General features: G+C 43.5%; 1 protein-coding gene across 2 annotated transcripts in view; it reads right to left on the reverse strand.

Moving 5' to 3' along the window:
* Window positions 1-12,911: 12,911 nt before the first annotated feature.
* Window positions 12,912-25,353, reverse strand: part of LOC149127308 (uncharacterized) — a 71,321-nt gene continuing 58,879 nt past the window's right edge. For both annotated transcript variants that reach the window (XR_016231177.1, XM_089328733.1), the window contains one exon: window positions 12,912-13,038. Coding sequence is in view for 1 of the 2 variants with exons in the window: in XM_089328733.1 (XP_089184859.1) it covers window positions 12,955-13,038 (84 nt within the window). In the remaining variant the exon portion in view is untranslated. The remainder of the gene's footprint in view (window positions 13,039-25,353) is intronic.

Raw genomic sequence — 25,353 nt, forward strand, 5'->3', positions numbered from 1 at the left:
GAGGGAGGGGTTGGAAAATTCCCGACTGGGTAATTAGAGTCAGCAGGGAGGCAGCGAGGCAAAAGCAGGCCTTTCATTTCTCTCCTGGCGGTTTGAAGGGATTGGCAGGGGTTGCTTTCTTCCAGGGGCGAGGCGAGGCGCCTGTGTCATCATTCACAAAGACAAATGATCATCAATTTGCTCCCTGTTCCTGGGTTAAGCCAAGGAGGTGGACTGTGGTTACCATCGTTATTGGCACGCAGGTGGGACAAGGAGAACAGGATACTGTGAGGTGGTTGCCTTGGCTGCGCTTAACCAAAGCAACTTAGATGGTAGACTAGCCGATTTCTAGAAGGGTAAGAGGAGCAGCTTCGCGTTCCTTACGCATTGGGTGAGGACATGTGAGAAGGTTGGGGAGGCGTGACAAACCATGGCAGTGTTATTATCTGTACCAACGTGCTTTGGCATTACCCTGTGTCATTCCAATTTTCTTCAAATTCAACTGCGGCAACAAAGCTAATGCGATACAGGCCAAATAAATACAAAACAGTTCGCTGTGGCTGTCGGGTCTGCTTTTATGTCAGATTTAGAAAATATGAAAATTTATCTACCTAGGAGGAATTTTTAAACAAGTTTTTTTGTGATTGAAATGTAATCTATAGGCACTGAAATGCACCTGTATGGAGTGCTCTGATGAATTTGCTGAGTTTTACCAGGATGGTCGCGTTCAGAACATGTCCACCTGCCCCACAATCCTGCCTCCTTTTCCTGCGTGGCCAGTCTCCTCCTCACCCGCCAGCCCCAGCCCCAGGCTACCGCTTCTCTGATCTTAGTCATTACGGTTCTGCCTTTTCTAGAGTTTTAGATAAATGGAATCGCACAGTGCGGAGCTTTTTGGAATTTGGCCTTTCTCAGCTAGTGTCATGCTCTCAGCGCTGTGGCCTTTTTTCAGGGATCTGTTCCCATTGCCTGCCGAGTAGCTTTTCCTCACGTGAGCACCCCACAATTCCTTTATCCATTTGCCAGATGATGGACGTATGAGCTGCTTCCAGCTTGGGATCATTATGAATAAAGTTTTCAAGCACATTGAAGTACAAATCTTTGCAGAAACACACAATCACTTGTCTTTACGATCATTCCTTTGGTTATAAAACAGGGGAAAAAATAAAGCTGATGGATTCAGCTGTCCACTCAGCAGATAACAGAGGAAGTGGCTGAAGACCTAGCCAAGTGATAGGAGCAAGCGTAATTCCATGTGTTTCAGATTGTGGCAATGGAGGGGGGAAAAAAAAAAAAAAGAGAAGTAATGGGGGCTGAAGGTGCCGGCTCTCACACAGGTACACAAGGACCCTGGAGTTCCAGGTTGTCTTTTAGCATTTGTGGCTGTGTGTGCTGTGGTCAAGTTTGAAATCTGTGAATAAAAGTTTGTACAAGTTGCAAAACGATAATGCAGTATTAAGCACAAAACCTGAAAATAAACACTTCCTCTGATGGCATGTAATCTAAAAATTCTAGCGATTATGAAACCACACTCATAAATATCAACCAGAAGCACAAAAGGGAAGGAGAAACAGTCACAGCTGAAGCACTTCCTTGGAGCTTCACTAAAACAAACCGGGGAAAGGACTCCCCCAGCCTGATGGGAAAGCAGTGAGGCGAGGGCCAACACCAACATCTAAGTGCAGAACAGCCATCCTTGCGTTCAGAGGCTACCACTGGCACAGCAAATGGGCTTGATTTGTGGGTCAAAACCCAATGGCACACTGCCCTGTTTGGCTGAAGTGACTCTTAAAAAGTCAGTCCAGTTCTTTGGGCTTCACATCGCAATGTTGGGAGAAAGACTCCGACCACAGCTGGGATGGCACAGCACGAGCACCAGGGACGATGCAAGTGGCTTATTCCCCTGGTGCTGTGGGCTGGCCCAGTAGTTGGTTAGCATAAAAACTGCCTTTTTCCAACAGCAATAATTTCTTCAATTCTCCCAAAGCCTAGAAAAACACAGAACTAAGGGGGAATTTTAGGCACCAGTATTTTAGACAATGCTTCATTTTCAAGAACACCTGAAGCCAAAATGATTCTGATTGCATTCTGTTTTCCTAGTTCTTTTGCTAAGGCCCTGACCTTAACTTTGCTATTACACATTTTGGGATTTCTGGAGCCCAGCTTTACCCAAAGGGAAAATAAGGGAACAAATCAGCTTAAAACAAGCTTTTTGACCTAGCCCTCCATGCTAAGGTCACCATTGAAATGCATCAGTTTCAAACTCTGCAAGGTCTTAGGGCCAAGGGCACAGGAAAGTCAGGAAAACTAGAAGCTGTGAGGGACGTAGATCTGCTGAATATATTAAGCCTACATATGTGTGTGTGTGTGTTTTCTAATCCTCTAAGGTAAATTTATCCCAATCCATACAGATGTACTCTTTTCTGTTTATTATTCCCCATTGTGCCATGGAGGTTAATGTCGTGCAAAAGGGGAAAAATCTGGAGTTTGACAGCAACTCCACCTACTCTACTTTAAGGCAAAACAAAGAAAATGAAAGCTTGTTCTCTGGGCTAGCATTTCTCACTCCCTCCTTCTACCCAGACTGGATTGTCTTAAATCTGATTTGGGATTTGAGCATTATTTGGATTAGCTCATTAGTGGGGCACCCGTTCTGACAAGCCACTAATCTGGGGCGCTGGTGCACAGCACCATGACGGTATTATGCTGAGAATGAGAAATCTAATGAGATTAGACAGATCCTGGTGCAAATGGTCTCAAGGTACTTTGTATGGAGATCCATGAGCTTGGGAATTCGGGAAATGGACAGATTGAAGCATCAGACTCAGCTGAGCTAGAACAGAGCAGGACAAACACCCAGCAGTGACTTCATTCTGAGAGGTAGCAACTGTCGCCCCTTTGCTAAGCAGGTTGTACGGCATATCAAGTAATTACTAGATTAAAATGAATAAGTATTAAAGGCAATTACTTTGAGGATGGTGGTATTGGTCTATGGACAGAGAGGCGGTTTTAACATAAAAATTCGAGATGGTTTCATGTGGTCTATAATGGAAGGAGAACTAGCTGGGACCAGCAACAAGTTTTGTTCCAAAGTCAGTTGCCCAGTCCAGGGTATCCAACAAAGCCCTGCAATGTTTTCCCCTAGGTTATAATGCTTTTCTTTATTCCCTACTTGTCATTTTAGTTGTTTTTAAACTAAACAGAACATGCTGGTTCCTTTTTTGCTTAGAATGGGGCTGTCACTAAGATCAGAACACGCTGCTCTCCAGACTGCTTGATTTATAATGCCCAGATGTGCCAGGGCAGCAGAAAACACACAGTGCAAGGGGACTTTGTGCCTCTCCCATCCCTTTCCCTCTCCGTTCACTTGGAGAGGAAAACAAAAGTTTCCATGGCATTTTCTTGCTTGTAAGTGGAAAATCAAGCCATTACTAGAGGCTGGGAGTTGGCCCCCTGGGATGTAGTTCCTGTTTCATATTGTGCTGGTCTGCCACCTAGTGGAAGTTTGTAAGACTCCATGAAAGGCCCTTTCCCCAAAAGAGCTCCTACCTCCAATTTAGTAGCCTTTCTTAAACCAGGAAGAAAATCCATTGTATGAGTCATTTTTAACATGAATGAGTGCAGTTTCCGTACATGTTAATAACACATGAAAAGAAGCGTGTGCTTTGTTCCTATCATCTCTGGACAGGCAATGAACAAGCATTTGGATTTCAAAGTATTATCTAAGTATGCAGAAATGAATTCAAGACTGAATGGGGTTCTAAGTTCATATTTTTCCTTTTCAAAAGTATGTAGGGATTTAGAGGAGGAAGTCAGCTGGAAACTAATAGATTTTAGGTTTTTTTTTTTTTTTTTTTTTTTTTTTTTTTTGCTAAACAGAACCTGCTGGCTTCTTTTTGTTTAGAATGGTCTGTCACTAAAATTTTAGCATTTCAATAGAATGCCTCTTTAAAAAAAAATCTTAATCAAGTGGATGAGGACCTTAAAGAGTGTTAGAAGAAATCAGGAACACTGGTCCCAACATCAGAAGGTAAAAGGAAGACATTGATAAATTCCTGGGGTCATAGAATCGTAAAAACTTTCTGAAGCTGAAGAAAGGGTTATAAAGGAGAGAGGTAAATATTAAGAAATGTATCTTCCAAAACACATTTTTACCTTCCCTGACAAAAAACAAAAGGCAAGTCCGAAATCGTATTCAGAGTCCATAGTTTCGAAAACTGAGCTCTAACAACCACAGAGGACACCTTTAGATATTATATTAACTGTTCATCTTAAAAGTAAGTCAAGCATAGATGGGGCCAGCTCTGTGGTGTAGCAGGTAAGGTCACCACCTGCGACACTTGCATCCTATATGGGCACTGGTTCATGTCCCAGTTGCTCCACTTCTGATCCAGCTCCCTGCTAATGGACTGGTAAGGTAGCAAAATATGGCCCAAGTGTTTGGACCCCTGTCACCCACGTGGGAGATCCAGATGAAACTCCTGTTCCTGTCTTTGGACTGGCGCAGCCTTGGCTGTTGCAGCCATCTGGGGAATGAACCAGTGAATGGAAGATCTCTGTGTGTGTGTGTGTGTGCGTGTGTGTGACTCTTTCAAATAAATAAATCTTAGAGGAATTTTTTTAAAAAAGCCAAACATGGCTGTATCTATAGGATTTCAAGAATTCTAAGCAGAGAATAAAAAGATGAAAGGAGTAGATTGCCCCTAATTTGCGGGAAGCTAGGGAGGAATGGTTCATGACTCAAAAGGCCATTTTCCCAAACATAATTACTTACCAGAATCCAGCCAGCACTAGAAAAGAAAGTGTTTTTAAGTTTTCCCTTTCAACAAAGTCCATTGTAGATAAATTTTTTTTGGCTTTTCATCATGAGACTAATGAAAACCCTTTGTCATTCAACTGTAGCTGAGTGGTAATGTATTATTTCACTTAAACACACACCAAAAGGGGCGATGTTGACTCATCAAAGTAGGAGCAGAAGACATGCTTTGGAAACAAAACTCTGCAATGCTCCCAAAGGGAGCACCCAGTGGCCATCAGAGCTCTGTTGCCAGGGAGATGGGCACCAGGCATAGGTGCTTTCACGAAGCTGCACTTCCTGGAGGCGGAACCCCGACAGCTTGCATGATGCCCTTTGGGCTGATGTCATGAATGAAGGGTTTCCAAATATTTCAGTTCTCCTGTGTGTCTTGGCGAGGAAGGATGGTTCTGCTGCCACCGCTTTTCAAAGTCGGAATGAGGAAAGGAGAAAGGGCAACATGGGGAGGTGGGAGAAGAGGTGCAGATCGCCCGGCTGAGAAGCGGAGGAGAGGGGAGGCAGCGACCATGATGTGAGCCCAGGGGCAGCACACCCTTGGTTATCTCTGGACTGAGGCCCAGGCTGGAAGCAAGGCTGACCCCCGAGGACAAAGAAGCCTACATCTTGTGATTTCTTAGGACTCCTGCCCCGAGGCGAGATCAGGGGCCTGCCATTCTGCCAGCATCTCACCAGCTCCAACCTGTTCAATTCCACACTCACCCCATGTAGGGCCCTAGTAGTGCCATTTAACCTGCAGGGATGCCAACACCAAGCATCAGAATGGTGAGGGGACTTGCCAAATGCTAATATCCTCTTGTTTTCTGGGCTGATTTCAAATTCTTGTCTATCTCTAAATAGCTCCTTCCAGGGGCTCCCATAGGACTTGAAATTCCCACACTTGCCAACACCAGCTCTGTGCAATGACACATTTTTGGATGAAGGGTGTGTGTGTGCATGTGTGTGTGTGTGTGTGCATGTGTCTGCGTTTGGTGTAACTGCAGACACGGCTCTTGACAATGGAGCTCAGAACTTGCTTAAGAAGAATAAGTAGATTCAAAGCAAAGCAAATATTTTTTGTCTCAAAGACTGCGGAGTGGATAACTACCGAGACGTGATCTAATGAAGGTGAACATAACCAACATTAGGACATGGTTCTCCACCAGGGGTGGATTTGGGGTACTTGAGGACTGAAGCTGAAGGTTCAAAGGCAGAGAGAACTGGAGGATGACTGAGTGGACTTCTGACAAAGGGGAGGAATCTGGTTTGATCCAGCTGGCCGTGCTGTCACGGGAAGGCGGGCAGAACCCAGCAGGGAAATAAAGGGGCCGTTTTATGAAGGTGGTGATGGCTGACTTAGACCAGGGGGTGAGCTGGGTGTTTTCAGAGTGAGTTTGTGTGTGTGCAGTGGTGAGCCTGGGACTGGAGCAAAACGGAAGGTGACAAAGATAAGAAAAACAGCTTATCAGGTTCACTTTCTATCCCATTTTGCCAGAATCAGTGGAGGTTAATGTGTGATCTATGTGTTTCATCCTTTAACGAAGACCAGAAAACAAAACTGCGGCATACTTGCATTCCGTTAGTAATCAATGAGGTAAAAGAGTCCCAACTAGGTACGCTGGGGCTCAACAAATGGAGAGAAATGTATTTTTTCAAAATCTGATAGAAGGTAGATGCCATTCCGGGTCATCCCAGCCCTGCATTCTCAGCCTAGAGGCTGGGGAGCGGTGGGGGTGGGGCCAAAATTTCTGCCAAGCACAGAGAATGGCAGGACTTTGCAGGGGCCGTGCGTTGCAGATGCACAGGCAGACACGGGAGCCCCATCTGGAAAAGGTGAATCACTTTTATAGCCTGGAAATGACACCTCTCATTCACTCGGTGAGTTATGTCCCTCTGCATGGAGTTCTCGGACCTCTGAGCCATATCAACTTGTCTGTTTCGGAATCTTTGAGGAGCGGAGGAGGTTAGAGGGCTGTACCACCTGGAGAGAGGAGGGGAAGGAGAGCAGGATGCTCACGTAGGTGCCAAAGCCTCATGGGGCAAGAAGTCTTGTTCTCTTGTGCCCATGCGTGGGCTTAACAACCAGGCACACTTCATCTCTGGTATGAAAACTTGCCAGCGGCCAAGAATCCTAGACAAGGCTGGCACGAGTAGGGTCAGTTCCAACAGGGAAAAAGATTTCTACTTCTGCAGTGTGACCAGCCTTGCATCTGAGGACGGTAAGAGAGAAGGGGATGCAGGCAGAGACTCAATTCTAGCGATAAAATTACTTTTCCACTTTCATCCAAATCATGCCAGATTTGGACAAGGAATTTGCTGACCACCATGGATGCCCGCCTCACTGCTAAGGATTCACTGGCACATCTCGCTTTATAGAACAACCCTCTGGGGTAAAGGGGACAGCCTATATGGAAATGCTTCCCAGCTCCGTTTGATATCTTAGTAAAAAATCAAGCCTTCAATCCCATTTAAATAAAAACATTCACTTGCCTCCAACAAGCAGAATACATTTCTCAGCTGATTGATGCTTTTCCATTTATTTTATAATGTATTTTTTCCTCAGCAAGGAATTGTTCTCTGGGATGTCAAGGAGGAAATATTTCCCAAATGATGTGCTGTGATTGGCTGGTGTGGGCCTAATCAGATAGTGCAGAGAGTCAGGTGGGGAGATGGGAGGTGGGGACGGAAAAAGGCGGTGATTTGTCACACAGCGCTCCGATTCTGGATATAAAGGAGTTTCGTAATGCCAGCCTGCCTCGGCTCTAGGCCACAATCAAATCATCCTCCCTCTACTCTCCCGCACTCTCCTATGCTTGCTCGCTCTCATTCTCTCTCTCTGTCTCTCTCCCTCTCTCTCTCTGTCTCTGCCTCTCTCTCTCCTTCACACATATATGTACACACACCCTAATGCCTCAGATAGACCACTGACAGAACCATTATTAAACACAATCTCAGCTCAGGGAATTAATAACCTCAAAGATTCCTTTCTTTATCAAATGTTGTGCCCTGAAGGAAGAGCCCTTGGTGCCTGCAGAAACACCAAAGCACATTCATCTTCTGAAGCGATGGGATGGGGGTGCGATTTTTAATAATTGTCAAACAAGTGGCGAGAGAGAGAGAGAGAGAGAGGTGGGGGATCTCAGGACGTATTTGCAGTCACAAACTTCTCTTCTGAGGGGCCTGTGATCCCATGGGAGTGTATGCTGTTGGGCGGGAAGGGCAGGTGTAAGATGGGAGGTGGGTGCAGCGACACACTGACCAGCCATGGACTACGATGGAAGAACCTGGAACTGTCATGAGGTCTTTACACCCGAGCATTTGGTTGGTTATTCCACTGCCTTCGCCATCAGCCGGCAAAGGGGGCCACGGGCCTGGGGGAGGTTAAGGAGCAGGGAGGAGGAGCTGCCGATGTGCCCTTGGATGTTTCAGCACGTTACAAGCTGTGTCGTTCTCAGGAGTGCAGCCCCGTGCTTGCACTCCTCTGGGCGGCAGCTGTCAGCCAACAGCAAGCAGTCACACATGAAGGATATGAAGTTGGGGTGGGAAATAGCCTCTCTTTGTCCCTCTTGACCTTATTCACTGGGACACTTGTGACTTGTCACTCTCCTGATCGCGGAGAAAAGCGAAGTCAGGAGGCTAGTGGGAGATCGAAAAGCAATGCATCTTGGGTCAGAAACTCAGGGTTGCCTGCTGTGAGTAGTTATCAGCATGACAAACTGAAATTGTCAATTTGAGCAAAGCCATGATCATCATCACAAAGAGTGTCTTCATCTAGTGTCTGCATTTCCCCTTCTGAATTTCTGATTATCCTGTGAGATGTGCTGGCCTAGAAGTTTCCTTCTGGGTGTCTTGGTTGCAATTACAAATCAGAGCCGCTTGTTCACTGCTGTTCCCATTATTATCACATTGCGCATCTGTGGGAGGCACTCAGGTTGATGGCTGAGAAGTTGTGCAGCCTGAACAGTGCAGGGGAGTTAATACCACACGGGTAACTCTACCGGGAAGGATGGCAGCTTGTGATCAACGCCCCAATCTCTGTCCTTTCTCATGCTTGCCAAAGACCCAGCCCACTGGAGCCACCATTGCCTACAGCGGCATCCCTGAAAATGCACCTTTGGGTTGGCTCTTCCTTTCGCTCGGTCTTCCTACTTCCTGTGGTCGTCTCCAGAGCTACCTTAACACAAGGCCTAGTTTAGATTCCACTTTCAAAGTAGAACAAACTTCAACAACAGTTGTGAGAGTGCAAGGGTACCCAGTCGTGTGACTGTGAATCCTTCACCAATGCTTCCTTTCTCAAACCCAAGACCCATGCTGCCCAAGTGGGTCATTATCTTTCTTTCTTTCTTTCTTTTTTTTTTTTTTTTTGACAGGCAGAGTGGACAGTGAGAGAGAGAGACAGAGAGAAAGGTCTTCCTTTGCCGTTGGTTCACCCTCCAATGGCCGCCGCGGCTGGCGCACTGCGGCCAGCGCACCGTGCTGATCCGATGGCAGGAGCATGGGTCATTATCTTGCCACCTCAATCCACGACATGATGAGCAGAAGGAAGCGAGCATTAGAGGTGTCACAGACATTAGTCACACACTAGGTATCACCCCTAGTTAGCAGAATGCAGCCAAAACACAATCTCATAGGAATTCAGAGATCATGTATTAAGGCTCAGGTTCAAGGACAAGACCAGACCAGCAGCAAGAGAGACTTGATGCAGAATAAAACCAAATTTGTTTTATGTTGATGCTGATAAAGGGACAGAGCTACTCCAAGAGACTAGGTGCCAAAGCTGAGATACAGCAACAGAAAGATTTCTTGACCTCTCTGCTCCCAACTGCCACCTCCTGCACGGGTTTCCCCTAGCAGAAGCCGATCAGCAAGAGAGCTCGGTTGATGCAGTGGGCAAGGGGGGGTCAGCGTGCTAGGGCACAATGGAGGAGGGAGAACTGGGCGGAGTGAGGGTGAGGAGGTGGCTGAAGGAAAATAGCCCTCCTGCTCCCAAAGCGGACAGGGGGAGTCCCACAGTGGCGAATCAGTGGTGACTCTGCAATGTTTGGGGGATTTAGGCACAAGGCAGAGTCCCAGGGAAGAATGCCCTACCTCCTGACTCACTGTGTGCATTTGTCCCCGTGGCTTCGAGAGAAGCCTTTCCTAGGGCTTCCATGACAAGGAGACATGGCAGGGAGTCAGAATCATAATGGAGTCTCCATGTTTTGTCACTGTGTGCGGTACAGACACTGAGGCAGGGATCCACAGCCCCAGTGAATCAAAGGGAGCCTCATTAAGAGACATAGCGGGTGCGGGAGTTTTGCCCCTTTATGCATAACCAGCCAAGTCTCTGCCTCCGACCACAGCCAGGGTTTTGTGAGTTAATGGTGTGTGACGCAGAAAAGGAACTGTGAAGGGAGCAAATCTCTCTTTAAAGTGAACATTTTATAGAAATCCCATTTTCTCTGGGGCTCAAAGCCAGACAGACTTAGTGGATTAAGTGCTGAGGTTTCACCACTGGGATGGATTTCAGGTCAATGCCAGCCTACAAAACTGTGTGGGGGATGGAGAGAGACCCAGAATGAAACTAACTAGTGATTTCTAGAATATGACCTCAGGAACACCTGGAGGCTGCGTCACAGAATGGTGTCGAATGAACTGGGGAGGTGGCGAGGGAGAGAGCAGAGAACTGTACAGTCGTGACGAGGCTAACACTCACTTCCGTAGCTGCCGAATGTGTCACCCAGGGCAATTGCCTGGTGCCAACTTGGAAGATGGTGGCCTTATTTGCTTTTTGCCAGTCAAATGCATTTTTGTCAGTTCCAGACAAACCTACATAATTATTTCTGTCACCTCAGGATGATAGTTGCCTCCGAGTCACTTCAAATGAAGCAAGAAGCAGGTGCCTCTTACCCAAGCTAGTTTAAAGCTCCCACAGTCTCCAACACAGCCAGCTGCCACAGTCCATATGCACACGCATTCTCACCTGCTATGTGACAGTGTGTTATGGATAGTGCCCCGGGTGTCTTGAAATCAGTGGGATTCAAGTGAAGACTGCGCAATAGGCCTGGCATGATTAAAATTGTATCCCGGAATGGAGGATGGCTCCTTCCCTTTGTCTCCTCTCTTGTTTCTCAGCTAAGAGGCTGTTTCTGGGTCTGATGGTAGGGAAATGGGCACTACAATCATCTCATTGCTACTTCAAAAGTATTACAAGTGTTAGAAGGCTTTTGAGCTGTTCCCTTATTTTGCAGTGCTTCCAATCTCTCTCTCTCTCTCTCTCTCTCTCTCTCTCTCTCTCTCTCTCTCACACACACACACACACACACACACACACACATCTACAACACGCCTAACTTCATGGCAGATACAGATACTAGAAGAAACTCTCCGGGTTAGCTTATTCAGATGTGACTGGGGACAGGGTTGGACTTGTGTGGGTCTTTTAAAGTGAATATTTTTGTGGCTGTTTGTGGTTATGTTTCTGGATATTTGTTTTTTCCTGCACTTTCTACTTTGAAGCCTGCCAGCTCCATGGGTATGAACAGAACAGTAGCTCACCTATAGAAAAATCCAAGGCTCCCTGTTCTCCAAGCTGTACTTCAAAACTGTGCGGTGCCTGAGCTTGAATAAAATGTCTCTTATTCTGTCACTCACGAAGCAAAAACTGGTGAGAACTGTTTGATGTTCTTTCAGTGCTTGGGAAAAGCTAAGTGATTTTCCTACTGGGTCTAGATTTTTGTCTCTTTCAGACATTCTTATTATTCCTACAATGTCATGCTTATTTATTCCTTCAACAAATATTTATTGAGTGCTGAGTTAAGTTGACCAACTGAGAGGCTGTTGCACTACTAGTCTCAGGGAAAAGATAAAGGTGGCCTCCACTAGCATGGGGATGATGGAGACAGGGAAGAGAGTGTGCATTTATACATTTAGGAGGTAAAATTGACAAGATAAGCTGTATGCCAGTCACTACGCTTGGCCTTGAGGCTATAGTGGTAAATAATGCAAATGAGATTCCTGCCCTCTTGAAGGTGATATTGCAATGAGGAAGAAAAATAAGTATTTGCCTGTATTTAAAAATATATAGAGGTGCCAGCGCTGTAGCATAGTAGATAAAGCCACCACCTGCAGTTCCAGCATCCTATATGGGTGCCAGTTCGAGACCCGGCTGCTCCACTTCCAATCCAGCTCTCTGCTATGGCCTGGGGCCCCTGCACCTGTGTGGGAGACCTGGAGGAAGCTCCAAGCTCCTGGCTTCAGATCAGTGCAGCTCAGGCCATTGCAGCCATCTGGGGAGTGAGCCAGTGGATGGTATTTCATTTATCTCTCTTCTCTCTCTCTCTCTCTCTGTCTCTCTGTAACTCTGCCTTTCAAATACATAAATAAATCTTAAAAATAAAAACATATAGATTTTAGTAATCTAGATGAAAGAACAAAAATGGTGATCCAGTAGAGAATATGTGAGGGGAAGTGGATGGCTTTTTAAGGTGAGCAATCTCGGATGGCCTCCCATAAGGACGAGATTGGAGGACTGAGGAGGAGCCACACAGGCAAGGAGCTGGGGAAGCACAATCCAGGCAGATGGCAGAGCCTGCATGCCGGCAGCAAGGCATGGTGAGCTTGGCACATCTTAGGAAGTGTCTCAAGGCTGGTGTGCCTGGAAGTGTCAGTGAAAGAGAGAGTGAATGACCTTGATGAAGGCAAGTCCCCAAGATCATGAGGAGTCACAGTATGGTGTCAGGTTTTACCCTAAATGGAACTAGAAGCCAATGAAGAATTTGACAGAGGGGACATCCAAGGTATAACATTCGCTTAAAAAGAACAATAAAAGCGAACTCTGGGCAGTTTAACAATGCACTGTTGGTGTGCACTTACTCCTCATGTAGGATCTCTGTCCTTAATGTGTTGTACAATGTGAATTAATGCTATAACTAGTACTCAAACAGTATTTTACACTTTGTGTTTTGGTGTTTGTGTAAACTGTTGAAATCTTTACTTAATATATACTAAATTGATCTTCTGTACATAAAGATAATTAAAAATGAATTTTCATGTGAATGGAATGGGAGAGGGAGCAGGAGATGGGAGGGTTGTGGGTGGGAGGGACTTAATGGGGGGGGGGGGAATCCACTGTAACCCATAAGCTGTACTTTGGAAATTTATATTTATTAAATAAAAGTTTAAAAAAATGCACTGTTGGTAGGCTAGAGTTGAAGCAGGGAGGCCAATGGGCAATCTTTTGTTGTAGTCCAGCCCATTGATGGTGGTGGCTCAGACAGGAGTAGCAGCTGTGAAGACAAGTAACAGAGAATATACTTAACATGTTTTTCAGAGGTAAGTGGACAATACTTGGTGATTTATTGGATACTGGGAGGACAGAGTGTGGGAGGAGAAAAGGGGAAATGCTTCTGGCTTAAACAATTGGTTGGAGAATGGTGCCATTTAATGAAATTAAGACCAGAGGGATCAGAAGTTGAAATCTTCGTTTCCCTCCACTCTGCTTGCTCCATCTTCTGACATCACATTATTTATTTAATGATGGGGTACTGGGGACAACACCATGGTGAGAGCTGGGAAACATGTATTTCTGTCCATCTGCTCATTCACCATACTAATTCACCATGCCTCAGTTTCCTCATGGCTGCTGTGGACTTTGGAAGACCTTCCGTACTTTGAATTGGATTAGTTTGTTCTACACGGGCCTGGGATTTCTTTCTACTTCCAGTGCCACCCATAGTGCACCAAGATCAAAGGAAGGGACATTGATCCTTTTGGCCTAATATCAATTTCTCTAGTAACAACAGCAGTTGGAGAAGCAAATTCTTTGGCCTTCAAACTGTTAATAGCTGTCACTCAGCTGCAGAAGTGCTGGGAGAGTCGTTAAAGGTACAGAACTTGAAAGTTGATAGGTTTTATTATCTTGTTAAGTACCCAAAACTGTGGCACATTATTGTGGGACACTGTTCAACACAAAGACATCATAATACATTTTTTATTAGTTCATTTGTATAAAGTAAGACTTACAAGTTATTTGCATATTTAGAATATGTTTTTGCATACCTTTCTGCCTGAGAGTTCCTTAGAATAACATTTTACAAAGGCACTTTGAACATTTAAAGTACTATGCAAATGCAAGTTGTTATTGATATTGACCCGTCAACTAATTAAAAGCTGGAGTAAAGAGAACTTTCCTTTCCTGGATGATACTGCTTAAAATTCCAGGAGCCATTTAGAGTTTGAGTCCTGACACTTTGACACAGATTTGGGACCCATATAGTGGTCATGGTGCACTGGTCATGTGCCTTGCGGTACTCACCTCTCTGCAGCTCTTGCTCAAGGGTTAGGTCTATGCTTGTGTCAGGTGCCATTCCCTTGGTTATGGACCATTGGCTCAGAAGAGGCAGCAACACAAAGGCACTAATCTATGGGGTACTGTCGCTCCCCCTCTTCGTGGAGGAACGACACAGGACCCTGCGCTGTTCTTCTGTCTGCTCGGCCCTCCCCGGGTTTGCTGCTGGTTCTTCCCGGGTTGGCTACTATCCCTTCCACCTCCGTGGAAGGGCAGTTCCCCCTAGCCACATTCCCCACTTCCGCAGGGGAGCGGCACACCGCCGGCCGGCTTTCTCTCGGGGGCTGCACGGGTGTTCCTTCAGCTAGATGTTCCCCTTAGATGTTCCTGGTGCATGCCGTCTCTCTCCTCCTTTATAGTCCTCCTCCGCCAATCCTAACTCGGCTGCCCACACGCCGAGTACGCTGCTCTCCTCCAATCAGGAGCAAGTCCTACAGTTTATTAGCTGAACTGGAGGCAGCTGTGCGGAAGCTGTTTACTTCTCTCCCAGCGCCATATTGTGGGAGAGCAGATGCATAGAATAAGTCTTAATTCCAGTAACTCAGTCTAGTCCGGTTGCTCCCCACAGGGTACCCAGCAACTTGTTATACATATACCCCATCCAGATCAACTCCTAGAGGAATTGGGTTTATTCCTTTAGGAATTTGAATTAGAAAAGTCTGGGGAAATAGAAAGTAATTAGCAGAGAGAACTGAAAAGTTGTGTGGAAAGAAGCCACGAAGTCAAGTGAGGACCATGGTATTCTCAAGCTGTATTTTGAGTAAACAGCAGCAATGAGGAATGGGAAATCCACTGTCCTATTGAAACAGCTCTCACAAAAGTCCCCAGTGGCCAGCTAATGACCAGTTTCAACAAGATCTCAGTCCTTATGCTCCTTATCCTCTTTGCATGTTTGGATACTTTTGTGTTTTCTTTTTTAAAAATATTTATTTGAAAAGAAGAATGATGGAAAGAGAGGGAAAGGCAGAAGGAGACAGAGATCTTCCATCTGCTGGTTCACTCCCCAAATGGACACAATGACCTGTACAGGGCTAGGCTGAAACCAGGAGCCAAGAACTCCAGGTTTCCTACATGGGTGGCAGGGGCCCAGATAATTCTGTCATTCTCTGGAACTTTCCCAGATGCCCTAGCAGGGAGCTGGATTGGAAGCAGAGCAGCCCAGACTAGACCTGGGCCTCTGATGTGGGATGCTGGCATCCAAGCAGTCCTTTAGCCTGCTGTGTCACAATGCCAGCCCCTGTGTTTTCCTTTTCAGTCTCTTCTCCCCAGAGCTTCATTCCTTCCCCTTTTTGTATCCTTGTCTCTTTGCAGAACTCATGTACTTCCTTCCAAGGCATTGTATGGGAAATACTCAAGTTACCTTCTCTCTTGGGGCGAACTCAGGATCTTCCAACTTTTTGATTATCAATAGCTGCACATACATTGACCACATAACACCTCAAACTTTGCCCATCCAGGGAAAAACGTATCACCCTAGCCTCATTTTTCTAGTAATGTTATTTCATTCTCCCACCAACCCATGGTTCTACCTTCTCATCCAAATCATCTCTTCCTCATTCTTCAAAATCTACCTAAAATAACTTCTTTGTGTTGGATTATAGTTCATTGATTAACCCTTCCAATTATGGGTCATTTCCTTGAGAAACTAAGTTTTACTAATTTTTTATTCCCATTCCCTGCCTCTGCCTCCATAACTGAGCCCAACACAATTTCTTACGCATGAGAGGTGCTGGGTAAGTATTTTTTGGTTTGTATAAAGAGGCTTTGCTAAATGCATTTCCTGAACATTGGTGTTTGAATCTAACTCCATTGGATTTTTCCTGCCATCTCAAGTTAGCAAACTAATTTTCCTCTGCCAAATACATTGCTTTGTACTTGGCTCATTTTGAAGACCTGTTCTATTAACACCTACTTGAGATCCTCAGTCCTCTACTAAAACTTTTAATGTGTATGAGTTTATTCAAAGGGAAAAATGGTCAACTGTGGGGAAGTAATTATAGATCAAGGGTTGTGCTCTCCTGGCCAAGTCAGATTGTTAAAAACTAAATAGGCTTCTTAAAAATTTCTCCGATTAAAGGAAACAAGTTTAATAATGAAAAAAAAATCTTAAAGGAGTGAAGTGGGGAATGAAGAGAGAGATGTTCTTCCAAAGTAACTTGATCAAGATGTGGCCATGAGTGTAACCAGGAGCGTGGCCTCACACTTACCCCTTCTTCAGAGACCTTAATTGGACCTGTGAGCATTCTCAAAACTGGTAAGATGTCAACACTAATGAAAATAGAACCACTTATCTTAGAAACTTCTATATCAGATTTTGTTTTTCATGTTGTTCTTGCCAGGGTTCACAGAGAGAAGAAAGAAAGAAATTGCATGTTCCTGTTGGAGGCAGTAATTGAGTTTGAGTTATTTATTGCTGAATATTCCCAGAATTGACTAAAAAGGATAGAGTTGGCCTAGATGTTATCTAAAGTCTCTCTTTATGTAAATATTCGCTGATTCTACTACTCAGGTAGTAAAGTTAATTGAGGAGGCTCACCCTGAGCAGGCTCCCCATGGACCACACACTGAACTTCCTTGGACCGGAAGGTCAGTCCTGTCTGGTGCTCTTGCAAGGCTCCTTCTTATGTAAGGAATGCAGATGCTTCGTGGATGTTCCTAGTAGTAGTTGGGCTGGTTCCCTTCCCCCACCTCAACTATGGCTGCTTCACTTTCATCCGTTTGACATAAATTTTCATTTGAGGAGAGAACTCTGCTGTTTTTAATAGAAAAAGATAAAGGGGAAAAATGAACTTTAAAAATCACAGATCTAGTGGCTTATGAAGTAACCTGTGCTTTTTTCTTTTCCTCAGCAAGCCTTCAAGGACTAGGTGGAACTGTTGAGCGTTGCCCTGGAAATTTGACCTATTGAGGTTTGCTCTTTGGTCCCACCAGTAAATGAAAATTCCTTTGCACTTTTTTTAGAACCTGGTGATACAAACAGACATTCTGCCACCAGGGCAGCCGCCAGCCAGGAGAGCTTCAGAGTATTTACCGGTGATTATTTTATTCAGGTTCCTATGTTCATTGCAGGCATCATTCATGAAACAAAATTTGGGTTTCCCAGAATAGAGATTTTGTTTCAAATTTTATTTACAGGGCATTCAGGGGAGTATGGGAAGGAATACAAAGTCAGACAGTAAGGATACATCTGGGATACAAGAATAAGGATTAGGAAGGAGTGTGAGGAGCAAATAAAAATCGTATCTCATTTCATTACACACTTTACAGTTTGCAAGGTGATAGAATGTGGATGATTTCACTAAGATAAACAAGCATCTTATGTACTACAGCTGGGCCAGGGAAAGGACAGATCTTCCATCTCCTGACTTCTGTGTTAAGCCCAGCCATAAACACCTGATTCTGAGCTATCCCCACTGTCTGGTTGCTCTGCTCCTACTTCCAGGCTGCCAAAAGATGCTGGAGAATTATGTAGTCCTAGTCTATGCCCAACTCTGATTTGGCCATTGTCTATTTTCAGTGATCATATTTTATGATGAGCGTATCCTATGCTCTGTGGATATATATTTATCAGGTCATTTCCATTTCCTTTGTAGTGGGTTGAATGGTAGTCCCTCTAAAGAATATGTGCCCACTCTGAAGCATGTATAATTCAATTAAGAATCTTGAGATCAACCTAGATAGATTATCCTGGTGACATCTAAATCCAATGGCAAGTAAGACAGATAAGAATCTGACCACACACCGACACACACACACACACACACACACACACACGAGAGAGAGAAAGAGAGAGAGAGAAAGAGATGTGCATGCGGAGACAGGCTGAGATTGAAATCATGCAGCCACAAGCCAGGAGTGCCAACAACCACCAGAAGCTAAAAGAGACCAAGAAGGATTCACTTGAACTTCAGATTTCTGGCCTCCAGAACATTTTTGTTGTGTTAAGCCATTCTCTGTGTAGTTATTCGCTGTGGCACCTCAAACAAATTAAAACATTCCTTATGTTTCTAACACTTTTCAGTTCCTAAAACCCCAGCAGTTCTACTTTTCAGAAGAGATTGAGGCCATACTCCCTCCCCCTAAATTCTTCATTCACCTTTTCCCTTCTTTTACCATCTTTTTCACTACCATGATCTGTCTTTGCACAAATATACCCACTTATTTCTCCTATTTCATCCAAAAGAAAGATACTCACCCTTCCTTCTTTGCTATAGTTAGTTCAGTTTTCCATCTGTGCCTCTGATCCTACCCTTTCCTGGGTCTTGAGAGACCCAGTTGTTCCTTGTCAACCCTTCTTGGCCCCAAACTGGTTAGGAGGATGAGTGCAAGGCTCTAGCATTGCCCAGAGCTGGGCAGGAGGTGGGGGTGGGGTCGGCTGTTACAGAAAGAGAAGTCTGACTGAAGGGCTGGATCTAAAGAAGGTAAGATCACCTCTGGATTAGGGAGTGAAGCAGGAGGGTTAGTCCACTAGATCACCAGAACAGAACAAAATATTGGAGAAATCAGGAGAGGGCTAAAACAAGGTAGAAAAGAGGAGTACTGCAAGCCTCTGTGACTGGAAGGTCCATTCGGATAAAGTTCTCTTTCCTTCATTTTTGTTAATCTGTTCTCCTTTTCAACTTCATCTGTGTCTCTCTGCCCTTGGACATGTTCTCTTCTTCACACCATTCTCTTCTTTCTTTGCTCCTTCTTTGCCTCCTTTCCAAGGGACTTGTCATTTTCATAACTGCTAAGTATTGACAGCCGCTGAAGATTGGCTCATGTTGTCCTGTTAGTATTTCTACTCCATTCTCAGTAATAAGTACTTTCTTTTGGCCAGCTTTCTGTGATTGACTTTAATCTAGGTTTATAGCTCATACTCTTGTTGAACACATTCAGGATTTCAAGGGCTGGTCCATTAGGTAGTGCTGCCCTGGTTCCTGTGGAGTCCCCTTTGACAATTCCATAATGCTATATATTTTTAAACTTATTTATTTGAGAAACAGGGACAGAGAGAGACAAACACATAGAAATTAAGAACTCTCCCTCTCCCATCCCATTCACATCAAGATTCATTTTCAATTATTTTTAAATACAGGAGATCAATTTAGTATATACTAAGTAAAGATTTCAAAAATTTGCACCCACACAGAAAAACACAAAGTATAAAGTACTGTTTGAGTACTAGTTATACCGTTAATTCACATAGTAAAACACATTAAGGACAGAGATCCTACATGAGGAGTAAGTGCACAGTGACTCCTGTTGTTGATTTAACAATTGACACTCTTGTTTATGGCATCAGTAATCACCCAAGGCTCTTGTCATGAGTTGCCAAGGCTATGGAAGCCTTTTGAGTTCACCAACTCCAATCTTATTTAGACAAGGCCATGGTCAAAGTGGAAGTTCTCTCCTCCCTTCAGAGAAAGGTACCTCCTTTGATGGCCCGTTTCTGCTGGGATCTCACTCACAGAGATCTTTCATTTAGGGTTTTTGTTTTGTTTTGTTTTGTTTTGCCAGAGTGTCTTGGCTTTCCATGCTTGAAATACTCTCATGGGCTTTTTAGCCAGATCCAAAGGCCTTAAGGGCTAATTCTGAGGCCAGAGTGCTATTTAGGACATCTGCCATTCTATGAGTCTGCTATGTATCCTGCTTCCCATGTTGGATCGTTCTTTCCTTTTTAATTCTATTAGTTAGTATTAGTGGACACTAGTCTTGTTTATGTGATCCCTTGGACTCTTAATCCTATCATTATAATCAATTATGAACTGAAACTGATTGCTTTGACTAGTGAGATGGCATTGGTACATGCAACCTTGATGGCATTGAATTGGAATCCCTTGGCACATTTCTAACTCTACCGTTTGGGGCAAGTCCAATTGAGCATGTGCCAAACTGTATGGAGGGTTGCAGGTGGGAGGAAGGTTATGGGGAGAAAAGCCACAGTAATCCAAAATCTGTACTTTGGAAATTTATATTTATTAAATAAAAGTTAAAAAAAAAAGAAATTAAGAACTCTCATCTATTTGTTCACTCCTCAAATGCCTGCAATGACCAGGGCTAGGCTGGAACAGAGCTGGGAGCTGGGAATTCAATGTATGTCTCCCCTGTAGGTGACTAAGACCCAGCCACTTAAGCCATCACCTGCTGTCTCTCAGGGTGCACACTAGCTGGAATCAAGAGTAGAACCGGGCCGGCACCGCGGCTCACTAGGCTAATCCTCTGCCTAGCGGCGCCGGCACACCGGGTTCTAGTCCCGGTCAGGGCGCCAGATTCTGTCCCGGTTGCCCCTCTTCCAGGCCAGCTCTCTGCTGTGGCCAAGGAGTGCAGTGGAGGATGGCCCAAGTGCTTGGGCCCTGCACCCCATGGGAGACCAGGAAAAGCACCTGGCTCCTGGCTCCTGCCATCGGATCAGCGCGGTGCGCTGGCCGCAGCGCGCCGGCCGCGGCAGGCGGCCATTGGAGGGTGAACCAACGGCAAAGGAAGACCTTTCTCTCTGTCTCTCTCTCACTGTGCACTCTGCCTGTCAAAAAAAAAAAAAAAAAAAAAAAGAGTAGAACCAACACTCAAACACAAGTACTCTGACATGGGATATAGACATCCCAACCAACATTTTAGCCAGTAGAACAAACAGCACCCCCATAATGATATTTTTATTATTCTTAGGACAATATACCCTGATTTATTTTATAGTTGTTTATTCTTTCTAAATTAGCACTTTATTATTTATATTGCTCTGTAGCTGAACTTGTGGCTACATTGGATGAAGTTGTTATCCCACCATTTTGACCATAAGAATATATGGAATCCACATTTTTTTTTAAACTTTTATTTAATGCATATAAATTTCCAAAGTACGACTTACGGATTACAATGGCTTCCCCCCCATACCGTCCCTCCCACCCACAACCCTCCCCTTTCCCACTCCCTCTCCCCTTCCATTCACATCAAGATTCATTTTTGATTATCTTAATATACAGAAGATCAGCTTAGTATACATCAAGTATGGATTTCAACAGTTTGCTCCCACACAGAAACATAAAGTGAAAAATAATAGTGATCCAACATGGGAAGTGAGATACTCAGCAGACTCATAGAATGGCAGATGTCCTAAATAGCACTCTGGCCTCAGAATCAGCCCTAAAGGCATTCGGAGCTGGCTGAAAAGCTCATGAGAGTATTTCAGGCATGGAAAGCCAAGACACTCTGGCAAAAGATCTCTGCGAGTGAGATCCCAGTGGAAAGAACAGGTCATCAAAGAAGGAGGTACCTTTCTCTGAAGGGAGGAGAGAACCTCCACTTTGACTATGACCTTGTCTAAACAAGATAAGAGTCGGAGAACTCAGAGGGCTTCCATAGCCTTGGAAACTCATGACTGGAGCATAGGGAGATTACTGATGCCATAGACAGGAGTGTCAATTGGTAAAGTCAACAACAGGAGTCACTGTGCACTTACTCCTCATGTAGGATCTCTATCCTTAATGTGCTGTACATTGAGATTTAATGCTATAACGAGTACTCAAACAATATATTTCACTTTGTGTTTCTATGGGGGTGCAAACTGTTGAAATCCTTACTTAATGCATAGTAAACTGATCCTCTGTAAAAAAGAAAAAAAAAAAGAAAAAGAAATTATCAATTCCCAACTTGACTCTCACTGGGATTAAACATGACAATAGGTCTGCTCTGATTTCATCATCATTTAAAAAAAATCATCTATTATTAGGAATCCATATATTGAACATAGTATGAGCACAATCATTTAAATCATAATTATATCATTATTGACAAGAAAGTATCTTTTGAATCAAACTACAGTATGCCAATTTCATTATTTGATCAATTTTTCTATATACACTATTTAAGCAATTTCTATTCCATTTTCATTCAACAGAAGTTACTTTTTTCAAAATAGTCTTTTTTTAAAAAATGATTCTTTCTCATGAATTTTATGATGTTGTTTTGATTTTACCATAAGGATTCTTTCTCCCTTACATACTAAATGATATTATATCTTCTACTGTTATGAATTTTCTTTTATGACCTTTATTCCCAGCAAGTATAATTGTCTAGAATCTCACCTTAGAAATTAGATTATTCTATCAGCTTTTAATCAAAGTTAAATTTTACCATATGCAATTGTAGTCATTTTCTATTTTGTGTTGATTATTTTAACCAAGGCTATTAATTTTCAGATTCACTTTTGAATTTTCAATATTACCAATTAGATTAATTCTTGAACTAATTTTTCATTTATCATAAATTCTGTTGGCAAGTTCAGCTTTTGTCAATTTTGTTTTGCAGTTTTGTCTGTGAACTTATTTGTATTAATCACCCAAAAGTCTGAAAATTTGTATTTCATTCATTCAGTCACAAATATCAAGGACCATCCTACCACACAGTAAGTTCTATTCCAAGCATTGGGGATATATGTGTGGAAGCAGATAGTTTTCTCCTACACAGCCTCCTTTCTAATGTAGGCCACAAGAGATCATACATAGAAGCATCTGAGCAGGAGAAAGAATTTCATATGAAAATAGGACTGTGAAGATACTTAAGCAGTATAATGTAATCATGATAGACTAGAGGAACTACATTAGAATGGATTGGCAAGAAAGTTCTCTCTGAACAGACAATATATGAGATGAGATCTGAATGACAAAATGATAAGCATATAATAAATTTAACTGCTATATTTCTAAAAATATAAAAAGTGTTTTTACAAGCTTCCAAAGGAATATTCTACCTTAACCCCACACTTTGCTCCCTGGTGAGGAATAAGAAGAAAACTGTAGGCTAGGTTTGCATGTTGCTGTCTTGCTCATGGCCACATATGACAAGAAGGAAATGGAGAAATGCAAATAGTGGTGCAGGGTGGGTAGAGAGTAAGTATCCTTCCCACAAATTATTTCATATTTTGTTAAAGCTTTTCAATATAAATACATGATATGTATGCCTTGTATGCCAGATTTTCATTTTTCACTGATGTAAGTGGTGTTCCGTCCCCTCAGTGAGACTAAAAGTTCAACTGTGGGAACGAACTACATTTTATTCTTTTTGTTTTGCTATTATAGATAAGGCATTTGAAAACTTGTGGATGAATGATTCCTAAAGATTTTCTATCTTCAAACATAAATCATATTTTAAATATAGATTTTCTAATGAAAAATGGAATTTGAAATTTTTAAATAGAAAGGTTTTCCAACAGTCATGGTGAGACCCAACCATCTGAATTCAAGTGCATCCTTAAAATGGACATTTGCAGACCTTTCTCTTTCAGGGAAATTTGCTTTACCATAGTCAAACTTGCCTTATAAAATGACATTAGGCCAACTCCTCTCCTTTTCAAACAGGAGTAACTGTTGGATGAAGAGACTTGCCAAACAACAGCACAGACTCTCCAGGAAGAGTGAGAGGACATGGAGCAGCTGTTCACACACAGATTGAGACAGCCATGGCCATCTGCAGCTTAAATGGCAGTCACGTTTGCATTTTCCTCTAAGGACCAGAGCTCAGAAATGTGCTCTTGTTCCTGTCTGTGCCCTGCATGGACCCATAAGGAGGAGCCAGTGGCATTTCAGTTGTATCTTCACTCTGCAAAGAATAAGGCTGGGGTTTCTTTTCTGCCTCCCTCTCCCATCCTTTTCCACTCTGCAAAGTATAAACACAGACATTCACACTCCCCAACACTGGTAACTTTGAGCACAGTATAGGTTTTGTTTAGAAAGCCCATTTTAAACAAACAGATGAAGTGCACATAATATTTTTACTACTCAAAATCTGGACTACTTAGCATTAACATTGACTCATTGAAAGAGCTCCAAGTAAAACTGTATAATGTAATGCACTCTGTCAATGCTTAAACATTTTTTCTTATGGAATCACAAAAATTATGCTTAAGATAAATAAATAAAAGTCTCTACCCAGGTGTCTAGATTTATATATTGTGGTTTCATGTGTTTCAGCCTTCTCTTAGTGAAAAACAAGTTACAACAAGTACCACATCCCAGAGAAAGTACACCATTCAGGCACCATTCCTATTACTATGAAGCCTTGCACAAGTCATTTCCCTCCTAAAGTCTTACATCATCTACTCATTCATGCAACAAGTGTTTTTTTTTTTCCTTTTTGCCATGTAGCAATGACATTTTAAGAACTGAGAAGATAAAGGTATAAATGTGTGGTCCTTAGAAAGCTCATCCAAATAGCAAGAGGCAAGAGACAGAAGTCATCACGCAGTACTCTGTATTATTCAAAGGAGACAGTCATACAGATAGTGATCATTCGGCATGGTCAGCAATTGCTACTGTAATTCAGAAAATTCCCACACATTACTGGCTTTAAGCAACACAAATTTATTCTTCTCCAGTGATGCAAGACAGAAGTCTACACTAAGGTGTTCACAGAACTGCATTCATACTAGAGTCTTCAGAGGAGAATGCCTTTCTTGTCTTTCCCAGTTTCCAGAGAACACCTACATCCCTTGGTTCGTGGCTCCCTCCTCCATCTTCAGAACATATCAGTCCTATCTCTAGTTCCATCATCACATCTCCATGTTCAAATTTTACCCGTCTTACTTCTCTCTTAAAAACCACCCACCTAAATTACCCAGAATAATCTTCCATCTCAAGATGCTTAACTTAATCACATCAGCCCAGTCCCTTTTGCCAGGTGAGGTTGCATATCCATAAGTTCTGGGGATTAGAACACTGAAATCTCTTTTTAAAGAATATTTATTTATTTGAAATTCAGAGTTACACAGAGAGAGAAGGAGAGGCATAGAAAGAAAGAGAGAGAGGTCTTCCATCTGCTGGTAAACTCCCCAATTAGCTGCGACGGCCGGAACTGTGCTGATCCGAAGCCAGGAACCAGAAGCTTCTTCCAGGTCTTCCCACTCGGGTGCAGGGGACTAAGGACGTGGGCCATTTTCTACTGCTTTCCCAGGCCATAGCAGAGAGCTGGATTGGAAGTGGAGCAGCCAGAACTCGAACTGGTGCCCATATGGGATGCTGGCACCACAGACGGCAGCTTTACCTACTATGCCACAGCACCAGCCCCAGAACACTGAAATCTTTGGAGGGCCATTATCTGTTGTACCATAATATTTATGATATTATAAAGCATACCTCTGTACAAGTAAAATGTAAGTGTAGGTAAAGTCTTCCATTTTATTTTTATTATAGTTTAAAAGACTTATTTATTTGAAAGGCAGAGTGACGGGGAGGGGGGGAGAGGGAGAGAGAGGAGAGAGAGAGAGAAAGAAAGAAATCTCCCA

Source organism: Oryctolagus cuniculus, chromosome 3, assembly GCF_051225735.1.
Source record: "Oryctolagus cuniculus isolate XC-2025 breed Fujian yellow rabbit chromosome 3, ASM5122573v1, whole genome shotgun sequence".
Lineage (NCBI taxonomy): Eukaryota > Metazoa > Chordata > Mammalia > Lagomorpha > Leporidae > Oryctolagus > Oryctolagus cuniculus.